Here is a 25,577-nt window from a genome sequence, read left to right on the forward strand (position 1 = left end):
TTTTTGGATTTCCTTTTGGTTATTTTCCACTTTATTAGCAGTTTCCTTCATTGTTTCCATCATTTCTTTCATTGTTTTCATCATGTGTATTCTAAATTCCCTTTCTGTCATTCCTAACATTTCTTTATAGGTGGAATCCTCTGCAGTAGCTACCTCATGGTCCCTTGGCGGGGTTGTTCTGGACTGGTTCTTCATGTTGCCTGGAGTTTTCTGCTGATTCTTCCTCATGAGTGATTTCTTTTATCTGTTTCCTTGCCTTAATTTTCCTTTCACTTCCTCTTGCTCTTTAAGTTCTTGTGCCTGTGGACTAAGGGTTACAGGAGCAGAAGGGTGAGAAGGTTGAAGAGCAAAAAAGGGATGAAAGGAAGGAGGACCGAGTGATAAGAAAAAAAAAAAGAAAAATAGAGAAAGGAGAGGCGGTGGGTAAAAGGACTATTGACAAAAGGAAGAGAGGCACAGAAAGAGGGAGACAGAGCAATATAGGTGTACAGTAGGGTAGTTTGACAGAACCTTAAAGAAACCCCACCTTCTGGGGGTGCCCAGTTGGGTGGTTCCCTTGAAGTCAGCAGGTCCTTGCTAACCTTATCAGACACAGTACCCCACCTGCACCAAGTAGAGAGGAAAGAGAAAAATGCTATAAATCAAACCAAAACAAGCAAACAGAAAACTTTACGGGATAAATTTGGGTGAAAAAACAAATAATAGCGGTAGAAACACTAGCAAAAATGAAGTTCTAGTTATTGAAAAAGGCAGCAATGGGAAAGTATAATTAAACTAGAAAAATTGAGAAAGAAAAAGGATCTGTATAGAAAAGGTTGAAATTAAAAAACAAAACAATGTCAACAACATGAAAATAAACAAAAAAGCAACCAAAGCAAAAAGGCAAAAAACAAAAACAAAAACAAAAAAACACAACCAAAAACAAAGCAGTATGGATATGTTTTTCAATATTGTCTGGGCAACACGTGGTCTTCTGTGGTATGATATGTTAATCACAGATCTGATACGACTGGTGGCTGCTGATTTCTCAAACCCCAGCATGTAGACACCCTAAATCTCTCTTCCGCCCACTTAAAAGGCATTATGAACTTGTAAACTTTCTGAGCAGAGGCTTTCCCAGGGAAGTGCTTGTCACTGGAATCACTGGTGAAGTGGCTATCCACTTACCCAGTGTGCCAAAGCCCATCTCACTCTGCCCCTGAGGGTTAGGGCTGCAAGGCAGCTCAGACCCCACCCTTAGCCTACTTGGTCATTGGATTACCAGCTCCCACCCGATTCTAGCTTTGTGACCCTGAGGCCAGAGCTTGCGGTGGCAGATTGCTCACAATGGCTCCCTGTGATCCACAGCCAAACACTATTAGCTCCATCTGGCTCAGCGGCTCAGACTGGGGCCCTAGACAACGGCCAATGTTCTCCGCACTCCGGCTCAGGCTCTCCCCAAGGCAGTTCAACTGAGTGCCAAGTCCAAAGACACCAAAATAGTTCACAGGTAAGGCCTTTCTGGTTTGCAGTCTCGCTGCTACTGAACTTACAATTGCGGGCGGGTTTAGATGGATTGACACACGCGACCACTTGCCGTTTTTCCACTGTTTTAGTCCTCTTGGGGTCCAGAAGTCTCTCGCTTACTCCCTGTATCCTCACAGGGGTGATGATAGGCAGATCCCACCTGTCAGAGATGCCTGGAATCCTATCTCCCCAGACTCACGGTGCCCAGATGCAAGGAAGTTGTTACTCCAAGAAATTAATCTTATTTACAGTAATTACAAAAAAATATAGGTATATATTTAATCAATGGGGTAAAAGGTCTTTACCAAGAATATGATAAATCTCTGATTAAAGAAATCATAGATGATGCGAACAAGTGGGAAAACATCTCATGCTCATGGATTAGACAGGTCGATATTGTGAAAATGACTGTACTTCTGAGAGTAGGCTACAGGTTCAGTGACATTGCTATCAAAATACTAAAGTCATTTTTTGTAGAAGTAGAATAAAAATCTTCAAATTCTTATGGATCTACAAAAAATCTGAATCACCGAAGAGTCCTAAGCAAAAAGAACAAAGTTGGAGGCATTACAATATCAGACTTCAGATTATACCACAAGGTACAGTAATCAGTCAGTGTGACCCTGGTACAAAACGAGACACAAAAATCAATGAACAGTAGAGAACCCAGAAATAAAGGCACTTACCTGCAACCAACTGATTTTCCACAAAGCAGACAAAAACACTCTGGGGAAAGGACGCTCTAATTAATAAATGGTGCTGGTAAAACTGGATAGCCACATGCGAAGGGATGAAAATGGATCCCTGTCTCTTGCCATGTACAAAAATTAGCTCATGATGGACTAAAGACTTAAATGTAACACCTGAAACTAAAAATAATAGAAGAAAACCTGGGGAACACTCTTCTGGACATTGGGCTCAATAAATAACTTATGACAAAGGCCCCCAAAGCAAATGAAACAAAACCAAAAATGAACAAAGGAGACTTAAACTATAAAGCTTCTGTACTGCAAAAGAAATAGCAGAATAAATAGACAACCTTCAGGATGGGAGAAAATACAAACTATGCATCCAAGAGTGGACTGACATCCAGAGTCTAAGAACTACTCAAACAGTGGAACAAGAAAAAGACAACACCCTTACAAAGCAGGCAAAGGATGTGAATAGATGTTTTCAAAAGAAGACACACAAATGGTCAAGAAACATCACAAAATGCTCAACATCACTGGTCATCAGAGACATGTAAGTTAAAACCACAATGAGATGCCATCTTACTCTAGTCAGAGGGACCATTATTAAAAGTCAGAGGACAATAGGTGTTTCAAGGATGCAAAGAAAAGGGAACACTTACACACTGTCCATGGGAATGTAAATGACTACAATCTCTGTGGAAAACACCATGGAGATTGCTCAAAGAACCGAAATAGATCTACCATTTGATGCCACAGTTACACAGTGGGTATCTGTCAAAGGGAAAAAATTATGTCAAAAAGATACCTGCGTTTGTGTGTTTCTCATGGCATTATTTACAGTAGCAGAGATATGGAATCAACCTAAATGTCCCATCAAGCAATGGTTAGATAAAGAAAATGTGGTGTCTCTGTGTGTGTGTGTATATATATGTATATGTATATAAATATTAACATAAGTACATACACACACACCATGGAGTGCTACTCAGCCACAAAAACGGGTAAAATAATGTGTTTTACAGCAAAATGGGTGGTACTGGAGGCCATTATTGTGAGTGAAATAACTCAGAAAGACAAGTACCACAGCTTCTCTCTTAAAAGTGGGAGCTATATATTGAGTAGGCAGGGACACAGAGTGTGGAGTGATAGTGGAGTTTTGGAAGGGGGGAAAGGTGGAGGTTGGGAGGCGGCTGAGAGCTGAGATACTGCTTGCTGGGTTCTGAGAATGCCTATGGGGTGACTTTGCCTCTGTGCAAAATATCCATGTACCAAATCTGCACATATACCCTGTAAATATGTAAAAATAACTCACTCACAATTGTGTTCAAATTAAAAAAAAATAGTTTAGTTTTGGTTGTCATGCTGATGTGCTTAACTTCTCTGAATAATGCAGTCCAGTTCTTTCCTGACCATGTAACAGGTAGGTTCTGGTGAACACTCCTGATATGTACTGATTCTGCCATGTGTGAATGCAGGGAGGAGCATTTGAAGCATAACTGAGTTCTTTATAGTTTTTCCAGTTGTCATTTTTTTTCTCAGATAACTTGATTACCAGAGGCACATATCTCTTCTAAACACTTAATAAAACAAACCTGCACAACACAAAAAGGAAGTGGAGTTGGAGAAGGGAATAATTCTGTAACGGAAACTAACCTTTTAAAAATGCCTAATCCGTGCTAGTTACTTACTAAATACTTAGTATTCGTTATCTCATTTATTTAAAAAATGTGGAAATCTTGTAAGAGGAAGGAAAGCTGTCTATTTTTTTCTATCAGGATCAGTACTTTTTATTTGCTTATTTAGTTTTGTGAATGTTATGGTTCTTTTTTCATGGTTAGTGCTTGTAGACTGGGAATGTCCTTTCTAGTCTTGGAGTCATTATGATCCTCTTATCTAGTCTTCCCACCTGTTAGATCACTGGTATAAGTATATATACCACATTTCTGAATAGTCAGGTTACTTTTTATGTCTTAGTTTTTTTTTTTTTTTAATTCTTTTTTATTGTTAAATTATATCTGTGTACATTAGTGCAATCAAGGGGTACAATGTGCGGGTTTCCTATACAATCTGAAATATTCTCATCAGACTGTTCAACATAGCCTTCATGGCATTTTCTTAGTTACTGTATGTAGGCATTTGTATTCTGCATCTAGTAAGTTTCGCCTGTACCCATTCTAAGATGCACTGTAGATGTGGCCCCACCCATTACCCTCCCTCCACCCAAACCTCCCACCTCCCTTCCCCTTCCTTGGCCCTTTCCCCATAGTCTTGTGCTATAGTTGGGTTATAGCCTTTATGTCTTAGTTGTATTTTCCCTATAGGAAAATAGAGATGAGTGACCTCCTATAGGAGATATTAAATCACAGGTTAATTTATAACATGCACCATAGGTTAGTGATATTTCTCTTCATTTAGGATATATTTGATTTTGATATCAAGTGGTAGTTTAAGAGCAACTCGCCTGACTTCAATCCTTGTTTTGCTACTTATTAGTTTTGTGACCTTGGGCAACTTTAATCTCTCTACCCATGTTTTCTTATCTCTCAAAAGGGATAATAATCATGTCCATCTCATAGATTGTTACAAATATTCAGTTAATGTTTGTATGGTGTTTAGGACAGTGCCTGGCTCAAAGCAAGTGCACTGTTCAGTGTTTCTTAAATAAAAATTCTGATAATAAATTATTATTATTTATTTTTTTATTTTGTTTTTTATTTTTTAATTAAGTCATAGCTGTGTACATTAATACAGTTGATAATAAATTATTAAAAATATATAAATTCTTTATGCTGTTTGTTTTAAAGCAGTTATTCTCACTCAATAAGGTGCAATTTTATATCCTAAGAGACATTTAGCAATGTCTGGAGACATTTTCGGTTGTCACAGCTGAGGGTATGTTACTGGTATTTAGAAAGTAGAGGCCAGGGGGCTGTGCACGCCTGTAATCCCAGAACTTGGGAGGCCGACCGGGGGTGGATTGCCTGAGCTGACAGGTTCAAGACCAGCCTGAGCCAGAGCAAGACCTTGTGTCTAAAAATAGCCAGGCATTGTAGTGGTCACCTGTAGTCCCAGCTACTTGGGAGGCAGAGAATCACTTAAGCCCAAGAGTTTGAGGTTGCTGTGAACTGTGATGCCATAGCGCTCTACTGAGTTTGAGGTTACTGTGAGCTGTGATGCCATTGCACTCTATTATGGGTGACATAGTGAGACTCTGTCTCAAAAAAAAAAAAAATAAATAAAGTAGAGGCCAAGGATGCTGGTAAACATCCTATCATGTGTAGGCACCCCGTCCCTGCTCCCCCCAACAAGTGATATGGGCCAAGTGTCAGTAGCACCTACGTTGAGAGATACTGCTTTAAACAGATCATTATTTGCTAGTGATTACTTTATGAAAGATTAAGTGGATGCAACTTAAAATCTACTTTTATTGTGAACACTTTTTCTCCCCCAAAACCTAGATTTGTTAGGCTCTTTAGAAATGAACTCTTTTGTAAGAGTTTAACGAACAAGCTCTGGGGCTCACAGTTTTGGCTAAGTTAAAGTTTGATACCAATAAGGCTCTAGTCCATGGCCACAGAGGGTGATCCCAATACTAGTAAATCCTCACTGTGGCAAATGTGCAGCATTAATCACATGGGGAAACAGACCAGGGATAACCAGGGAATACAAGTGAATAAAATGAATGCATGTTGTCCTGATGGATGTTTAATGGTGATGTTCTTGTAAAGAGGTACTCCTAAATGTGGGGCCGGTGCTTTTAATTTTGTATCGCTCTCTGGTCTGTAGCCTGTCTGTTGGTTATGGTCTCCATTCTTGCCTTCTATGAACTTTGCTTAATGCTACCTCTGTCTTTTGACTCCTGCCTGGAATATTTATGAAGATACTGACTTACGTGTTCTTTTAGATAATTTTTTGTTTTATAATGTTCAAATTTAGATCTAAAACTAATCTCGTTAGTTTTTATCTATAGTCTGAGGAAGGGTTAAAGTTAATTTTTTTCCACACAAATAACCAATTATTCCAGTGCCATTTGTGATTATATGTGTAATTTTAGAGGTGGAAAAGAAGAACTCTTTGTGTTATTTAATTTAACTTCTTTATTTAACAAATGAGGAGTTTGAAATCTAATGAGAATCTAAACAAGGATTCTTCCAAGAAATAATTGTAGAGTTAAGATTGAAAATCAGATCTGATTATTTTTTAGTTTCATGCTGATTATTTCCATTCCCTATTCAAATTTTTACTTTAATAATTAATCCTTACTTTCTCGCACTTGTTCTCCTCTCCCCAGTATTATAAATTATAACATACATTTCTTGTAAAAAGTGTGGAAAATATCCATAGGAAAATTCAGAATCTGTTATCCGCTAGAGAGATCACCAATGTATAACATTAGTATTTGTTCTGTTCATTACATATGTCCTGTGTGTTCATTAGCCTGTCTTTTTACTTTATGTATTTTTATTTATTTTCCTAGGTTAATAACTAGTCTTCTAAAACCAGGTTATATCAATGTAAATAAACAAATCCAAGTATGTATTATTTTTTTTTTTGAGACAGAGTCTCAAGCTGTCACCCTGGGTAGAGTGCTGTGGCATTACAGCTCACAGCTACCTTGAAATCTTGGGTTTAAGCGATTCTCTTGCCTCAGCCTCCCACGTAGTTGGAACTACAGGCGCCCATCACAACGCCTGGCTATTTTTTGGTTGTAGTTGTCATTATTGTTTGGCAGGCCCGGCTGGATTTGAACCCGCCAGCTCTGGTGTATGTGGCTGCTGCCCTAACCACTTGAGCCACAGGTGCCAAGCCCGAAGTATGTATTTTAACTATAGTGGAATGATGTGCCTGTTTTTTTTTTTTTTTTAGCAAAATCTTTGTATGCATGTTTGAAAAATTTATAAAGAATTAATGAGAATTATTTGATGAAAATGCATGAACATTACAAAACGTTTGATATAAAATGTGGTGTCTCTAATGATGATTTTATACATTAGTACAAAATTGTTACAAGGCTAATGTAAGTTCCCATGTGCTATTTGATTAGATCAGTGCTTCCTAACCTTTCTCATGCTCTCACATGCTGTGGTGCATGTAGAAAATGGTAAGGATGGGTGGCACCCTGGGGAAAACTGAGGTGGTGATCACCCTGCTATTACCCCAGTTCTGGCTGGTCTAACTGGACTACTGAGAGGATCAGTATTTTAGCCACTTATAATCCCTGGAGGGAAGCTCTGGGTTAGAGCACAATGATGATAAAGTCCTAGGTTATTTCCTGTGTCTTGTGTTAGAAATTCCCCGTTTCTTACAAAGGACTGTACAGTTTGGCCTAGCAATCTGGTAAGTATGTACCGTTTATCCACTTTACTGTTGGTAGACATTTAGGTCGTTCCAGTATGTGTAATTGCAGATAGTACTGTGAATATATCTTTTGATGGAAATAAGCACTTCTTTCTTTTAGGTACACACCCAGGAATGGAACTGCTGGGTCACAGAGTAGGTATACATTTAGTCTTATTAGATACTAACAGTTTTCCCAAGTATGTAACTAAAATTTTACATTCTCATGAACAATGTGTGAGAGCTGCAGTTGTGCAACATTCACACCAGCACGTTGTATCACCAGTTCTTTTCAGTGTGTGTGTGTGTGGTCTTATTTCATTGTGCAATTCTCTGATGACTAATGATGAAAACATTTTACATACCTATTGGCTGTGAGAATAATTGCTTTTTTAAAAAATAGAACTTTTCGTTTTGAGATAATCATAAATTCACATGCAGTTACAAGAATTGATGGTGATTCAGGCCCCCGCCCTCCGCCCCCAGCAGTGCAGCTCTGTGGACTCTTGTCTGCCGTTGCTGCCAAAATGTCTACAGGTGCACCTGCAGGTTCAAGTGCTGCTGCTGGCAGTAATCGAAGGCTTCAGCAGATGCAAAATCAAGTAGATGAGGTGGTGGACATAATGAGAATTAACGTGGATAAGGTGTTGGAAAGAGACGAGAAGCTCTGCGAGTTAGACGACCGTGCAGATGTGCTGCAGGCAGGCGCCTCTCAGTTTGAAACAAGTGCTGCCAAGTTGAAGAGAAAATACTGGTGGAAGAATTGCAAGATGTGGGCTATAGGGATTAGTGTTCTGGTCGTCATCATCATCATCATCATCATGTGGAATGTCTCTTCATGAAGAACCGGTGAAACTCAAGCCTGCTGTTAAAGAAACCTCAAGACTTTTGAAGTAGAACCTGCCTTATTATCAAGCTTACCTACTGTTAATATCTAAACTGGTTATTTTTGTTAGTTAATGTAAAGTTCAGTTTCTAGGAAATGCGCCTTTTTTTTTTTTTAACACGCACTCCAAATTGTAAGTATGGCCAGCCCCGTCCACATTTTGCATAGTGCCTTTACAGATTTACATATGGGCTGATGAAGAGGACCTCTTAAGTTCCAGAGTTGTATAATTTAGATGTAATGTCGTCACTGATTCATTGCTGTTGATCCCAGTTAAGGGAATTTGTGCCAAGTTAGTTATCCTTGTCATGTGCCATTGTCTTCAGAACTGCGTTTTAAATTCCTGGGTAATTAGATTTCCAACTTGTGCCTTCAAGAAAGACAACACTACTGTGACAAATCTATGACATTAACAGGCTGTGCCTTATTTTGATATTTTTCTGATTCCCCTTTAAAAACTCGCTCCTCTGTGTTTTCCTGCGCACTACTGACTTTTTCACTGTATTTAAAATAAGATGCTGGTAAAGAGTTTCTGCTCTAACATTAGATATGAAGATGTTTACTTTCTTGTTATTTTGTATCACTTGCTAAAAATACTATTTTGATCAGAAACAACAACCTTTTTACAAAGTTTTTTAGAGCTGTGGCTATGACCAAAGTTTCTATTTTGCCAAAAAGTTAAATACTGATAAAATATCATTAAGTTTGTTCCCAACAGATAAATACAGAAAAGTGCCAAATGGAATTCAAAGTGCCCTTCAGAATTAAAATTGTAATATTGTGTTTGAATTTTCTACTACATGTTAACAGAGATTTCTTGGCTTTGAAATGTAGATGGTGCCGTTCCTCCTCTGATTCATCATTTTTCATGGGGGGTTAGAGAAGGCTTGAGGTAGGCTCTGACTGCCTCATACCTACGGACAAAGAGTTTACCGTGCAGTTGCAAATTATCAGCTGGGGACTCTAGTATGTGTCTGGGAATTATGTAGCCCTCAAGTAAGACCGTCTGTGAATTTGATCATTATCTGGCCCAGTCCTCATAGATTGTAGCTTTTTGAAATTTGTTTCCTATTTTTATTCATATTCTACTTCCTACATCAGTCTTCTAAATTATGCTTCCAATTAGGCATTGGTCAGGGGAGGGTGACGCTTTTCACAGAGACATTTCCTTTCTCCAGTGTCATAAACTACCTGCACAAGATGCTGCTTTGAAAAAGCTGTTGTCATCTGGCAGACTTGTTACATGATGACATCATGGTATGTGGCTTAAAGATGGGAGTTTAGGTATGAAAACAGGAAAGGAGGCGCTGAAGGAGAAACACAGACTTTACTACTCTGTGGCCCACCGTTACTAGAAAGTTCTAAAATTCTTCACATTCTATTAGGACTTAACAAAGCAACAACAGCTTAGGTGCACCAGGATGTGGATTCTGTTTTTCTAGTGTCTGTTCCCTGATGTCACTGAAGTGATTTAATATTGAAAACATGCTTTGCAGTGTGCCTAGCTGTGAGGAGAGAGTGTTGGGACATCAGCCCACCTTCAGCACAGGGTCTGTGGCCAAGTCTGACTCTGAAACCATGATGCTTTCTCCTTGGCTTCAATGCTTGGTTCCATGTAACCCACTGGCTCCTGCATTAACCCAGGAATACCTTGCTCATATCCATGCATCTAGCTGGGAACTTGCCCACTATAATGACCCGAATAAAGTGTATAAACATGAAAAAAAAAAAAAAGAAATGATAGAGATTCAGTTCCTCCCAGTGGTAAAACAGTAGTGCAATATCAACACAAATATAAGCCTTGATGCAGTCAGGACATACAATGTCTCCATGTCCAGAAAGGCCCCTAATGTTGTCCTTTTATAGCCATACTCACTTTTTACCAAGTTACCCTTCTCCCCTAAAGTAGTCTTCATTTCTGTAATTTTGTCATTTCAAGAATGTGATATACATGAAATCATACAGTATGCAGTCCTTTGGGGTTGGCTTTTTGCACTCAGTATAATTCTCTGGAAATTTATCCAAGTTTCATGTGTTATTAGTTTGTTCCTTTTTATTGCTGGGTAGCATTCCATGGCATGGGTATTTTACCTATAGCCATAGGTGAGGACATCTGTATTGTTTCCAATTTTTAATGTTACTGACAAACATTAATGTTACAATTTACATTGTTGTAAACATTTGTGTATAGGTTTTTGTGTAAACATAATTTTTCATTTCTCAGAGATAAATTCCTGGGGCTATAATTGCTGAGTTGGGTGGTAGTTGCTTGTTTAGCTTATCAAGAAACTGCCAAACTGTTTTCCAGAAGGGCTGTCGCATTTCACATTTCCACCAGCAATGCATGAGTGGTCTCGTTTCTCTGAATCCTTGCTGTTGGTATCGTCACTCTTGTTTTATTTTGGACATTCTGATAGTTGTATAGTGACAGCCTGTTGTGATTTTATTTAGCATTTCCCTAATGGCTAATATGCTTTTTTGCTGCCCATATGTCTTCTTCTGTGAAATGTCTGTTCATTGGACTATTTAATTTTTTGCTATTGACTTTTGAGTTTTCCTTATGTATTCTAAATACTAGTTCTTCATTAGATATATGATTTATAGGTATTTTTTCCTTTTCTATAGCCCAGTGTTTTTCAACCTTTTTTTATCTCATGATACACTTGAACCTACAGTTAAACTTCCATGACACATTATGTTGATAAAAAGGAGTAAAAAAAAAAAGACTATACCTACTGTGCTTTGAACTTCTTTTGAAAATAATATATATATATTATATTTATATATTTTTTTTGAGGCAGAGTCTTAAGCTGTTACCCTGGGTAGAGTGCTGTGGTGTCACAGCTCATAGCAACCTCCAACTGTTGGGTTTAAGCAATTCTCTTGTCCCAGCCTCCCAAGTGGCTGGGACTACCGGCGCCGCCACAATGCCTGGCTGTTTTTATGTTGCAGTTGTCATTGTTGTTTCTGCTGGGCCAAGCCAGGTTTGAACCCACCAGCTTTGGTGTACATGGTCGGCGCCCTACCCACTGAGCTATGGGCACCGCCTCAAAAATAATTTTTAATTAATGATCTTTAGAAATTTTCATGGCATACTAAAGGTCCTGTCATGAGACACTGGTTGAAAATCACTGCTATCACCTGTCTTTATCTTCCTAATGGGTTTTTCACAGATAAAAAGTTTTAATTTTTAAGAAGTCAAATTTATCAATTTTCCCTTTTATGAATTGTGCTTTTGGTGTCAAGTATAAGAACACTTTGCCTGGCTTTATATCCCTAAGATTTTCTCCAATTTTTTTCCCATGACGTTTTGTAGTTTTATGCTTGACATTTATGTGTGTGATTCTTTTGAATCAGTTTTTGTGTGAAGTGTGGCACTTAGGTTGAAGTTACTTTTTTTTCTTTTCATGTTTAGATGTCTACTTGCTCTAGCACCATTTGTTGAAAAAACTAGCTTTTGTTCGGTGCTCATAGCTCAATGAGTAGGGCGCCAGCCACATACACCAAGGCTGGCTGGTTCGTGTCTGGCCCGGGCCAACTAAACAATAATGACAACTGCAACCAAAAAATAGTTGGGCATTGTGGCAGTCGCCTATAGTCCCAGCCACTGGGGAGGCTGAGACAAGAGAATTGCTTAAGCCTAGGAGTTTGAGGTTGCTGTGAGCTGTGATGCCATGACACTCCATCCAGGACCCAGGGCGACACAGTGAGACTGTCTCTAAACAAAAACAAAAACAGTTATCTTTTCTTCCTGGAATTATTTTTGCACTGTTTTCAAAAATTAGTTGGAGGGGCCAGATGCAGTGGCTCATGTCTTGTAATCCTAGTACTCTGACAGGCCGAGGCGGGTGGATTGCTTATGCTCAGGAGTTCTAGACCAGCCTGAGTAAGACTGAGACCCCATCTCTACTAAAAATAGAAAAACTTGCGGGATATAGTGGCTGGTGCCTGTAGCCTCAGCCTCTCCGGAGTCTTAGGCAAGTGGATTGCTCAAGCCCAAGAATTTGAGTTTGCTGTGAGCTATGATGCAATGGCGGTCTGCCTGGGGTGACAGAGTTAGACTGTTTCTTAAAAACAAACAAACAAACAAATCATTTGGATGTGTTTATGTGGGTTTATTTCTGGGTTTTCTTTTCTATTCTTTTTGTCTGCCCCTCTGACTGACGGTATCACATAGTCAGATATTTATAGCTAAATAGTAAGTCCTGAAATCAGGTAGACTGATTCTTCCCACTTTATTCTCTTTTTAAAAATTGTGTTTTTAGCTATTTTAATTCCTTTTTTCTTTCTTTCTTTTCTTCTTCCTTTTTTTTTTTTTTTTTTCTTTATAGAGACAGAGTTTCACTTTGTTGCCCATGGTAGAGTGCCCTGGTGTCACACAGCTCACAGCAACCTCCAACTCCTAGGCTTAGGCGATTCCCTTGCCTCAGCCTCCTGAGTAGGTGGGACTACAGGCACCTGCCACAACGCCCACCTATATTTTTGTTGCAGTTTGGCCAGGGCCGGGTTCGAACCTGCCACCGTCCGTATACGGGGTCGGTGCCCTGCCCACTGAGCCACAGGCACCCCCCTAGTTCCTTTTTTCTATATAAATTTTAGAAAAATCTTGTCTATATGTTTATCCACAAAAATCTTTCCGAGGTTGTAATAGGGATTGTGTTAAACCTGTTGTCAATTTGGAGAGAAAAGGTATGTTTAACATGTTGAATCTTCTCCTCCTTGAAGTGGTATGCCCCTGCGTTTATGCATCTTCTTTTATTTCTTTCATCAGCATTTATGTAATTTTCAGCATAAAAATCCTGCACATGTGTTGTAGATTCATACCCAAATATTTTATTTTTTTTTGAGGAGTTATAAGTGCTATTATATTTTTAATTTTGATGTCCATTGCCCTTATGTAGAAATATAATTGATTTTTGTTTGTTTATCTCTTGTCTTATGGCCTTGCTGAACTGCCTTATATTTTTTATATAGGTAATCAAAATTATCTACAGATAGGAACAGTTTTGTTCCTTTCTTTTCAGGAATGGAGAATGATGGATGTTATACTACTGGAATATATGTAGTGTAATGTTATCAAATTCTTCCAATTTTTAAGTCTAAGATAAGAGAGACATTACATCCCAAATCCTGGAGATACTAGGAGGCCACAGAACTGATGAGGTACGTAGGTGAGGATTAGGGAGGAATTGAAAATGACACCAGTGTTTTGTTTCTAATTGGGTAGATATGGTGCTATTACTTGATAGAGATCTCAGAAGTAAAAGCATTTTTGGGAAATACTCTACACTGAGTTCTACTTTGAACATGTTGATTTGGGGGGGGGGGGGGCTATAGGATATCTGTGCTGCCATGTCCAGTACACACTTGAAGTGTGGACTTAGAACTTGGGGGACAGGTTAGGGTTATATCCTACACCGAATGATAGCTGAGGCTGTGGGAGAGAGGACACGCAGACTGAATAGAGCCGACAAAGAAAGTTTAACAAAGGAAATAACCTTTAGAAATGTAAAAGGACAATGAAAAGAATGCAGTGTCACAGAGACCTTAGAAACTTCTCTCCTGTGTCAAAATTCTATTTGTCAAGATTCATTGTAGAATGTTCAGTTAAATCTCCCTGACACCATCACTAATCACTAATGACTTCCCTAACACTGTGTGTCTGTAGCAGACCCTTCCTCTGGTCTAGCGCTCACCACACTGCCATGTTCAAGTTTATTGTTTGTGTCTATTTCCTTATCAAGATTTCATGTTCCTTGAAGGCGAGTATTAGGTTTTTTTCATCATTGTTTTTCTTGTCTGTGGCAGTTGAATTAAAACAGGAGATGGTCAGTTTCAGAGGTTTCTTGTGGGTAGAGGAAGACAGGAACAGACAAGAGACCCATTAGAATTGTTGATGACTGACCTTAGGGAAAGTTATCACTAGGAGGTGGGAAACGAATGGAGCATTTCTTAGTCTTCTGGCTCTCCAGTCAGTTTTGCCCTCTCTTATGCTTCTTTTCTCCTTCCCTAATTATGTTGTCCCAATCTTTTTTTTTTTTTTGTTGTAGAGACAGAGTCTCACTTTATGGCCCTGGGTAGAGTGCCGTGGCATCACACAGCTCACAGCAACCTCCAACTCCTGGGCTTAAGCGATTCTCTTGCCTCAGCCTCCCGAGCAGCTGGGACTACAGGCACCCGCCACAACGCCCGGCTATTTTTTGGTTGCAGTTTGGCCGGGGCTGGGTTTGAACCCTCCACCCTCGGCATATGGGGCCGGCGCCCTACCGACTGAGCCACAGGCGCCGCCCCTTGTTGTCCCAATCTTTATTCCTTTTGATATACTGTTTTGTCATGGTGGAAAAGTATCCCTGTAAGGGATTTTACTGCTCTTGCAAATCCTGCTTACATCCCTGTCTCCATGAAACTTCTGCCTACTCCCTGTATTAAACTCTCAATGCTGAAGTTCCTTGGCACTTTGTAGTATATTGCTAACACTTAATCATCCTTCAATATCTATGTATCTTGAATATGTTATGATTTAGATTGTCTTTTTCCTATAACATTGATAATCTGCTCGGCAAATGCTTAGATTTTATGTCTTGATTTTTATATATCATTACTAAATGATGGCAGGGTCGTTTTGTTGTTTTGTTTTATTCTAGAAACTTTCCCATTAGATTTAGTTTGCCAAATAAAGTTTTCTTTTTTTTTTGGTAGAGACAGTCTTACTGTACCGCCCTCGGTAGAGTGCCGTGGCGTCACACGGCTCACAGCAACCTCTAACTCTTGGGCTTAAGCGATTCTCTTGCCTCAGCCTCCCGAGCAGCTGGGACTACAGGCGCCCGCCACAACGCCCGGCTACTTTTTTTTTGTTGCAGTTTGGCCGGGCTTGGGTTTGAACCCACCACCCTCGGCATATGGGGCCGGCGCCCCAAATAAAGTTTTTCAATCTAAACTTAAAAGCTAAGTCATGAAGACTGATAGGTTGAAATTTTTTATGAAAGATTACTATAATAAACTTTTGTAATCTTCTGTTTTGGAATTAGTTCTTATTTTTGTGTTCTGGTAATACGTGTACCTACTTGTTTTCTTATTAGATTCTTACATTAGATTTTTAGGGCTTTTTAATCATTCACTCCAGGAAGCCAGAAATCTTCTAAACTTTATTATTTACTTTTTGTATTTCTGACATTTTTTTTGTCATACATTTGTCATGCTTGAATAACTGAATGAGTTTTTCTGTTTCTGTCACTGAGGTCTTTTTGTGATAGTGGGCTGATATGATCTCACGTGGTGTTGTTATAGTATACCGTTTTTATTTGAATTGCAATTTATTTTTTCCATTTAAAAACATTTCATTTTTTCAGTTTAAAGCTTTTAAAGGCATTACAAATATTTCCCTCAAAATGGGGTTTGCTCATCCTGTGATTTGTGTTGTAATTTCTTGGTGTATATTTTACCCTCAATAAATTTAAGTGTTGGTCAGGCCCAGTGGCTCATGCCTGTCACCCCAGTACTTTGGGAGGCCAAGGCAGGAGAATCACTTGAGGCCAGGAGTTTGAAATTAAACTGGGCAATATAGCGAATCCCCATATCTACAAAATAAAAGTTTAAGATTAGCCTGGCATAGCCTGGGGTTTAGAGGTTGCACTGAGCTGAGATTGTGCCCCTGCCCTCCAGCCTAGACAACAGAGTGAGTGAGACCCCCATCTCAAAAATAAATAAATAAATAAATTCAAGTGTTTTCTTTTCTGTCCTGAAAAGTGTATTTTTAAAGGGGAGCCCATAAAATGCTACCTTTTTTTACCTTAACTTTTAACTATATGCTTTTATTCAGTAGCTTCCATGTAAGAATAATATAAGTAAGAAAAATTGGATGATTAAACAAAAAAGGCTTTCTCTTTCCAGATCGCAGCAATTCTCCGGAAACGCAAATTAGACTATTATTTACACAAACTACTCCCTGAGATCCTACAATCTGCTTCATTCCTGACTGCTAATGGGGCCTTGTATATGGCTTTCTTTTGCATATTAAGGTTGGTACTCATAATCATCTCTTGATGTTAATAACAGATACCTTTACTGAAATGAAAATGAACATGTTTACATAAATGCTGTTTGGGTCACTGTCTCTATTTTTTTTTTAACCTTTGAATTAACATTTATCTCAAAGTTTATGAACCCAGGAGCTGTAGGCCTCAACTTCAAATTATTGGTGTGATTATATAACAAAATTATATAACAAAATGCTTTAATATATCACACATTTTTTTTTTTTTTTTTTTTTTTACCAAAATGTTGATCAAGATTTCTGAATTCTTTTTTTTTTTTTTTTGAGACAGAGTCTCATTATGTTGCCCTCGGTAGCCGTGGCATCACAAATCACAGCAACCTCAAACTCTTGGGCTTAAGTGATTCTCTTGCTTCAGCCTTCGAGGTAGCTGGGACTATAGGTGCCTACCACTTTGCCTGGCTTTTTTTTTTTTTTTTTTTTGTAGTTGTCATTGTTGTTTAGCAGGCCTGGCTGGGCCAGGTTTGAACCGGCCAGTCCCAGTGTACATGGCCATTGCTCTAATCATTGAGCTACAGGCGCTTAATTTTTAATTTCATACATCAGGAATTCAAAACAGCTGTCCTTAGCATAGATTAGGGCCATATGCAGAGAACAGACTTCAAAAGGACTGTAAAATGTGCATATTTATGTATAAAACAATAAGTTAACTCCTGGTTATACCCTGCTGTTGGAACATTTGCTCCTGTGCTGTACGCTTTAAACCTTGTGTAGACGTAGGTAGACTTCACAGGTACTGTGACATACCTGTCATAAATATGATGGATATTACTGTTGAAAACTTAATTTTTTTAATGTGTCAAGTTAAAATATAATTTCTCATTATCTTCATATTAATGCTGTCCGAAGTAGTTCTGCAGGCATATTCTAACTACAAGTAAAAATGTAACTTCCAAATATCTTTTATAGATTTTTTCCCTCAGAATATTACTATTTATAAGCTTTTCGATTATGTAGAAAATAGTTGATAAGATTTTTATACTACAAAGCAAATCATGGCTTTAAATTGGCATGAAAATCTTTTGTAAAGAACTGTCTTCATCACATGCTCTATGGAAATTTTCTAAGACTTATTAATTCTCTGAAAACAAAGATATACATAATTAGGTTTTAAAAACTTGCAATAATTGTCCTCATATCAAAATTGAGTACATAGGATTCATGCTTCTCCATTCTTGTGATGCTTTACTAAGAATAATGTCTTCCACGCCTCCAACTCCTGGGTTCAAGTGATTCTCTTGCCTCAGCCTCCCAAGTAGCTGGGACTACAGGTGCCCACTACAACACCCAGCTATTTTTTGGTTGCAGCCGTCATTGTTGTTTGGCAGGCCTGGGCTGGATTCGAACCCGCCAGCTCAGATGTATGTGGCTGGCGCCTTAGCCGCTTGAGCCACAAGTGCCGAGCCGTGCTGTGAAATTTTTAAAAGATCATTAGTTATTTTTGAAAGATGTTCAGAGCATAGTAAGTATATTCTTGTTTTTACTCTTTGGATCAACCTACATGTGCCATGGAAGCTTCACTAAAGGTACGAGTGTGCTGTGAGATAAAAGAGGCTGAAAATCACTGACTTAGAACAGCAGAGGAAGAGCAGGACCGTGGGGATAGGGCAGAGAAGTAGTAGTTTAATTTTGGACATGTTGTATTTGAGATGCAATGGGACATTTAGACAGAGGGTAGACTGAGTGGGGAAATGTCTATTCATAAAAACTTAAATGAGCAACTAGGAATTCATATAAAAATTCCAAATTTGAATTTCAGGAAGATACTTGGAAAATTCTACTCATGGACTCCTGGCTTTGGTGCCGCTTTGCCAGCATCTTATGTGGCCATTCTAATTGAAAGAAAAAGCAGGTAAAATTTTATGTATCTGTTTGCTAGAACTGGTTACTTGTGTCCTACTCCAACGATAATTTTTATTTATTTATTTTTTGCTTATCATTTACTGTAGTCCAATGATGGGAAAATACTCCTAGGTATATTTTTTCAGTTCTACAAATACTTGATTGAAAATTAATTTTATATTAATATTATTCTTTGTATTAAGTCTAGAAAAACACAACAATGGACATCATAGAGCAATAATAGTCTGTGTTTACTAAAAAATTAGAGGTTTCTATGCTGTGACCTAACTGGGACATGGTATGTGCAGTTTCTAAGGAAAGATCTTCTCCATAGCTACAATATCATTTTACATACTATACCCAAAAAATTAACAATGGTTCTATTATTATCTAGGTCTATACTTTGCTATAAGCTCAGTGAGTGACCTCGGTTAAATCTGTTATTATTTATAAAGGATCTTGTCTTTAAAAAATATTTTGCTTGTTATCAACCTGAGATTTTCTATGTGAATTAATAAGATTTCTACAAAATGTTATAAACTTATATGAACTATTCAGTTATGTAAACAGTTGAAGTTAAAACTTTTGCATAAGAAAATATTTACCATCTCCTGAATAGTTATTTTTAATTGCTCAGAAATTTATCTACCTTGGCCCCAGAGAAGCAAGAGGAAGGGATGTATTAAAACTGTTCAGTTTATGAAAATGTTTGTTGTAGTCATTGATCTCTGAGTAAGAGTATGAATAGATCTAATCAGGTAACCACATATTTACTTAAACTACCCAAAGTCACTTTTAATGCACTTTTAAAATTAAAATTAAAATTAAAATTTTTATTTTTTTGAGACAGAGCCTCAAGCTGTCACCTTGGGGAGAGTGCTGTGGTGTCACAGCTCACAGCAAACCTCCAACTCCTGGGCTTAAGTGATTCTTTTGCCTCAGCCTCCCAAGTAGCTGGGACTACAGGTGCCTACCACAACATTGGCTGTTTTTTTGGTTGTAGTTGTCATTGTTGTTTGGAGGGCCTGGGCTAGATTCAAATCCTCCAGCTCTGGTGTATGTGGCTGGTGCCTCAGCCACTTGAGCTACAGACACTGGAGCCTTAATACACTTTTTAAATACAGTTAAATAGATCTAAATTTTTGTGGTGCTCTGTTTGATTATCTTATACTTTAAGATTATTAGAATTACTAAGCTCAAAGGACTGGTGGATATTATGATCTCATCAAAATCAAGTCAGTATGCCACAAACATAGGTTGCTCCACCTCAAAGGGCAGCATAGCATGATGGCGCTTGGAGTCCAGACCTGTACCCCCTGGTCTAGGAGTCTGGCTCTACTGCTTACTGTGTGACTTACTCCATACCTGAAAACTGGAAATAGGATTGTTCAGATAATTGAGTTATTAATACATGTAAAACTGTTTAGAGCAGTGCTTAGCATGTAGTAAGTGGTTATATGTGTGTTAAGTATTATCATTGTTTTTAGTCCATAAGTTAAGAAAGAGTTATCCTGATGATCATAACTTCTCAATAATTAAAAACGTTAATATTGGTCTTCAAAATTTATTTTCAAGATATATTGTAACTCAAAATATATGAAACTTTAAAAACGCAGTAAATCAAGTGAACTACTGTTTATTCATTTTTAGCACTTGAATAATAAGATAGCATTTTTGAAGTTATGTGCTTATTTTTCAACAGAAACTGTTAAACATCTTTGTAACCAGGGTCAACAGTTAATATTTTGGCATTTTTACTTTATTGGTATATGAGTGTATGTACGGTTTTGTGTGCGTGAATCATGAGGAAACGTGTTGTAAACATTGTAATGCTTCACTTTTTTTTTTTATTTTTACATATACATGTAAAAATAGGTTTCCATTTTTTGCCTTCACAAAATTAAAGAGGATTAAAATTTAATAACAATAACAATGTTTAAGATAAGGACTAGAAACAAAAACCTTGTAAAGAATCAATGAACATAAATACATTCAGAAAAGAAATCAGAGAATTGCTGCATTGAAATATTAAGCAATAATAATAATAATGCAAAGAAAGTAACATTCACATTGTCAAATAAGTGTATGTCTATTATAGAATGCTTTGACTCTGAGATTCAGTATGGAGTCATCAGTTAACTTCTTCTTATTTTTTTTAAGTCTCAAAAAATAGACAACTAATATTTATAAATAAAAGTAAAAGATAATTTCAAAAAACAGATCATGCCAAATCTTACAGAAAATAGAAAAAGAAAAAATACTTCAAAATCATTCTACTTGATCTGGATACACCTGATATTAAAATTGGAGAGAATATATTATTATAAGGAGGAAATTACAAACATATTTCACTTATAAATGAGGATGGCATATCCCAAACAACATATTAACAAGTTGAATTAAAAATTAATGTTTAAGTAATATACTTTGGTCAAAATTAAATCCAATTTATGTAAGAATTAAATTCTTACACACTAGAGATTAAAATTAAATTCTCACATATGTGAGAATTGAAAAAAAAAAAGACAAGACAAGAAAAGAAAAATAGTTACTAATTCTTTTTTTTTTTTTAGAGACAGAGTCTGACTTTGTCACCCTTGGTAGAGTGCCCTGGCATAACAGCTCACAGCGACCTCCAGCTCTTGGGCTTAGGTGATTCACTTGCCTCAGCCTCCTGAGTAGCTGGGACTACAGGCACCCACCACAATGCCTGGTTATTTTTTTATTGCAGTTTGGCCGGGGCTGGGTTTGAACTTAGCATTCTTGGTATATGGGGCCAGTGCCCTACCCACTGAGCAACAGGCGCCACTCATAATGCTTCACTACTAAATGCTCCAGCATGCATCTCTTACAATGAGTAGTATATTATGTTACGTAATCACAACACCATTATCACACTTAAGAAAACTGGCAGTCATTCCTTAAAATCAGCCAGTCTATATTATCCTAAAATGGCTTTTATACCATTTTTTTGAACTACAATCTAGTGACAGTTTATGTATGTTTTTGCATTTCTTTCTTTTCTTTTTTTTTTTTTTCACTGATGGATGGAAATTTATTTATTTATTTTATTAAATCATAGCTGTATACATTAGTATGATCATGGGGCACCATACACTTGGTTCATAGACCGTTTGACACATTTTCATCACACTAGTTAACATAGCTTTCCTGGCATTTTCTTAGTTATTTTGCTAAGACCTTTACATTCCACATTTACTAAGATTCACATATACCCTTGTAAGATGCACCGCAGGTGTAATCCCATTAATCCCCCTTCCTCAACCTACCTCCCCACTCCCTCCCCACTCCCTCCCCTCCCTTTCCCTCTTCTCCATATTCTTAGGTTATAACTGGGTTACAGCTTTCATGTGAAGGTCCTACATTAGTTTCATAATAAGGGTGAGTACATTGGATACTTTTTCTTCCATTCTTGAGACACTTTACTAAGAAGAATATGTTCCAGCTCCATCCATGTAAACATGAAAGAGGTAAAGTCTCCATCTTTCTTTAAGGCTGCATAATATTCCATGGTGTACATATACCACAATTTATTAATCCATTCGTGGATCGATGGGCACTTAGGCTTTTTCCATGACTTAGCAATTATGAATAGGGCTGCAATAAATATTCTGATACAAATATCGTTGTTATGATGTGATTTTTGGTCTTCTGGGTATATGCCCAGTAGAGGGATTACAGGATTGAATGGCAGGTCTATTTTTAGATCTCTAAGTGTTCTCCATATCTCTTTCCAAAAGGAATGTATTAATTTGCATTCCCACCAGCAGTGCAAAAGTGTTCCCTTTTCTCCACATCCGTGCCGACATCTCTGGTCTGGGGATTTTGTGATGTAGGCTAGTCTCACTGGAGTTAGATGATATCTCAAAGTAGTTTTGATTTGCATTTCTCTGATGATTAAAGATGATGAGCATTTTTTCATATGTCTGAAGGCCGTGCACCTGTCTTCTTCAGAGAATTTTCTCTTCAAGTCCCTTGCCCAGCCTGCGATGGGATCCCTTGTTCTTTTCTTGCTAATGCGTTTGAGTTCTCTGTGGATTCTGGTTATTAAACCTTTGTCGGAGACATAACCTGCAAATATCTTTTCCCATTCTGAGGGCTGTTTGCTTGCTTTACTTATTGTGTTCTTGGCTGTGCAGAAGCTTTTTAGTTTGATCAAGTCCCAGTATTTTTGAAGCAGCTTCAATTGCCTGGGGGGGTCCTTTTCATAAAAAAACTCGCCCAACCAATTTCTTCAAGGGTTTTCCCTGCACTCTCTTCTAGTATTATTATTGTTTCATGTCTTAGGTTTAAATCTTCAATCCAGTGAGAGTCTATCTTGGTTAATGGTGAAAGGTGTGGGTCCAGTTTCAGTCTTCTACAGGTTGCCAGCCAGTTCACCCAGCACCATTTGTTAAATAGGGAATCTTTTCCCCATTGAATGTTTTTAACTGGCTTGTCAAAGATTAAATAATGGTAATTAGCTGGACTCATCTCATGGTTCTCTATTCTGTTCCAGACATCTACTTCGCTGCTTTTGTGCCAGTACCATGCTGTTTTGATCACTATTGATTTGTAGTATAGTCTGAGGTTGGTAGCGTGATTCCTCCTGCTTTGTTTTTATTTTTGAGTAATGTCTTGGCTATTCGAGGTTTTTTCTGATTCCATATAAAAGGAAGTATTTTTTTTTTCAAGATCTTTAAAGTATGACAGTGGAGCTTTAATGGGGATTGCATTGAAATTATATATTGCTTTGGGTAGTATGGACATTTTAACAATGTTGATTCTTCCCAACCATAAGCATGGTATATTTTTCCATTTGTTAACATTCTCATCTATCTCTTTTCTTAGAGTTTCATAGTTCTCTTTATATAGATCTTTCACGTCCTTTGTTAGATAAACTCCCAAGTATTTCATCTTCTTTGGCACTACTGTGAATGGGATAGAGTCCTTCATTGTTTTTTCAACTTGACTGTTGTTGGTATATATAAAGGCTACCGATTTATGAATGTTGATTTTGTAACCTGAGACGCTGCTGTGTTCCTTGATCATTTATAAGAGTTTTGTCGTAGAGTCCCTAGTATTTTCCAGATATACAATCATATCATCTGCGAAGAGTGAAAGTTTGATCTCTTCTGACCCTATATGGGTACCCTTGATCGCCTTTTCTTCCCTAATTGCAGTGGCTAAAACTTCCATTACAATGTTAAAAAGCAATGGAGACAATGGGCAGCCTTGTCTGGTTCCTGATCTGAGTGGAAATGATTCCAACTTAACTCCATTCAATATGATATTGGCTGTGGGTTTGCTGTAGATGGCCTCTATCAGTTTAAGAAATGTCCCTTCTATACCAATTTTCTTAAGTGTTCTGATCATGAAAGGATGTTGGATGTTATCAAAAGCTTTTTCTGCATTGATTGAGAGAATCATATGGTCTTTGTTTTTTAATTTGTTTATGTGCTGAATTACATTTATAGATTTAGGTATATTGAACCAGCCTTGAGACCCTGGGATAAAACCGACTTGGTCATGATGTATGATGTTTGATGTGTTGCTGGATTCTGTTTGTTAGGATCTTGTTGAATATTTTTGCATCTATATTCATTAGTGATATTGGTCTATAGTTTTCTTTTCTTGTTGGGTCTTTTCCTGGTTTGGGGATCAGGGTGATGTTTGCTTCATAGAACGTGTTGGGTAGTCTTCCTTCTTTTTCTACCTTTTGGAACAGGTTGAGTAATATAGTTACTAATTCCTCTTTAAAGGTTTAGTAGAATTCTGACATAAAACCATCTCGTCCCTGGCTTTTCTTTTTCGGGAGATTTTGTATGGTTGATGTTATTTCCAAACTTGATATGGGCCTGTTCAACATTTCCACTTGATTTTGGTTAAGTCTTGGAAGGTGATGTGCTTCCAAGTAACGGTCAATTTCCTTCAGATTTTCATATTTCTGAGAGCAAAGTTTCTTGTAATATTCATTAAGGATTTTTTTGATTTCTGAGGGGTCTGTTGTTATTTCATCTTTGTTATTTCTGATTGACGAGATTAGAGACTTTACTCTTTTTTTTCCTGATTAGGTTGGCCAAAGTTTTATCTATTTTGTTGACCTTTTCAAAAAACCAGCTTTTTGATTTATTGATCTGTTGTATTATTGTTTTGTTTTCAATTTCATTTAGTTCTGCTCTGATTTTGGTTATTTCTTTTCTTCTGCTGGATTTGGGGTTGGAGTGTTCTTCCATTTCCAGTCACTTGAGATGTCCCATTAAGTTGCTTACTTCCTCTCTTTCCGTTCTCCCGAGGAAGGCTTGCAGTGCTATAAATTTCCCTCTTAGAACTGCCTTTGCGGTGTCCCAGAGGTTCTGATAGTTCGTGTCTTCATTGTCATTTTGTTCCAAAAATTTGACAATTTCCTTCTTGCTCTCATCTCTGACCCAGCTGTCATTCAGCATAAAGTTATTTAACTTCCATGTTTTTGTATGAGTATGCAGATTCCTTTTGTTACTCATCTCAAGTTTTATTCCATGATGGTACGAGAAGATGCATGGAATAATTTCTATTCCTTTAAATTTACTGAGGTTAGACTTGTGACCTAAGATGTGATCGATTTTCGAGTAAGTTCCATGGGCTGATGAGAAGTATGTGTATTCAGTTTTGTTGGGATGAACTGTTCTGTAGATGTCTGCTAAATCTAAATGCTGGATGGTTAGATTTAAATCTAGAATTTCTTTACTCATCTTCTTGTTGGAGGATCGATCCGTCACTACCAAAGGAGTGTTAAAATCTCCGACTATTATGGAGTTGGAGGAAATCAAGTTACTCATGTCTGTTAGAGTTTCTCTTATAAATTGATGTGCATTCTGGTTGGGTGCATAGATATTAATAATTGAAATCTCATCATATTGAGTCTTACCCTTAACAAATATGAAGTGACCATTCTTGTCCTTCCTTACTTTTGTTGGTTTAAAGCCTATTGTATCCACAAATAAAATTGCAACACCTGCTTTTTTCTGTTTACCATTTGCCTAAAATATGGATGACCATCCTTTCACCCTGAGTCTGTATTTGTCTTTTAAGTTAAGATGTGACTCTTGTATGCAACAGATATCTGGCCTGAGTTTTTGTATCCAGTCATCTTACCTATGTCTCCTTAGAGGGCAGTTAAAGCCATTCACATTAATGGAGAGTATTGATAAGTTTGGTGAACTTTTGGGTATTGAGTTTTTCAAAAGTCCAGTAGGCATTTTTAATCCTTTTGTCATTGTGG

General features: G+C 37.6%; 2 protein-coding genes across 4 annotated transcripts in view; both read left to right on the forward strand.

The window, feature by feature from the left end:
• The window catches only part of TMEM135 (transmembrane protein 135), a 278,178-nt gene that overhangs the window by 23,507 nt on the left and 229,094 nt on the right, over nucleotides 1–25,577 (forward strand). For 2 of the 3 annotated variants that reach the window (XM_053561128.1, XM_053561129.1), the window contains exons 2-3: nucleotides 16,312–16,439; nucleotides 18,234–18,326. In XM_053561128.1, the coding sequence (XP_053417103.1) occupies nucleotides 16,312–16,439; nucleotides 18,234–18,326 (221 nt within the window). Of the gene's footprint in view, nucleotides 1–13,477; nucleotides 13,585–16,311; nucleotides 16,440–18,233; nucleotides 18,327–25,577 lie in introns of those variants that run through there. The other variant, XM_053561130.1, reaches the window with a different exon arrangement.
• Nucleotides 8,054–8,634, forward strand: LOC128564975 (vesicle-associated membrane protein 3-like). The gene has a single exon (XM_053561131.1). The coding sequence runs from the start codon at nucleotides 8,063–8,065 to the stop codon at nucleotides 8,375–8,377; it is 315 nt and encodes a 104-aa protein (XP_053417106.1). The 5' UTR covers nucleotides 8,054–8,062; the 3' UTR covers nucleotides 8,378–8,634.

Source organism: Nycticebus coucang, chromosome 14, assembly GCF_027406575.1.
Source record: "Nycticebus coucang isolate mNycCou1 chromosome 14, mNycCou1.pri, whole genome shotgun sequence".
Taxonomy (NCBI): domain Eukaryota; kingdom Metazoa; phylum Chordata; class Mammalia; order Primates; family Lorisidae; genus Nycticebus; species Nycticebus coucang.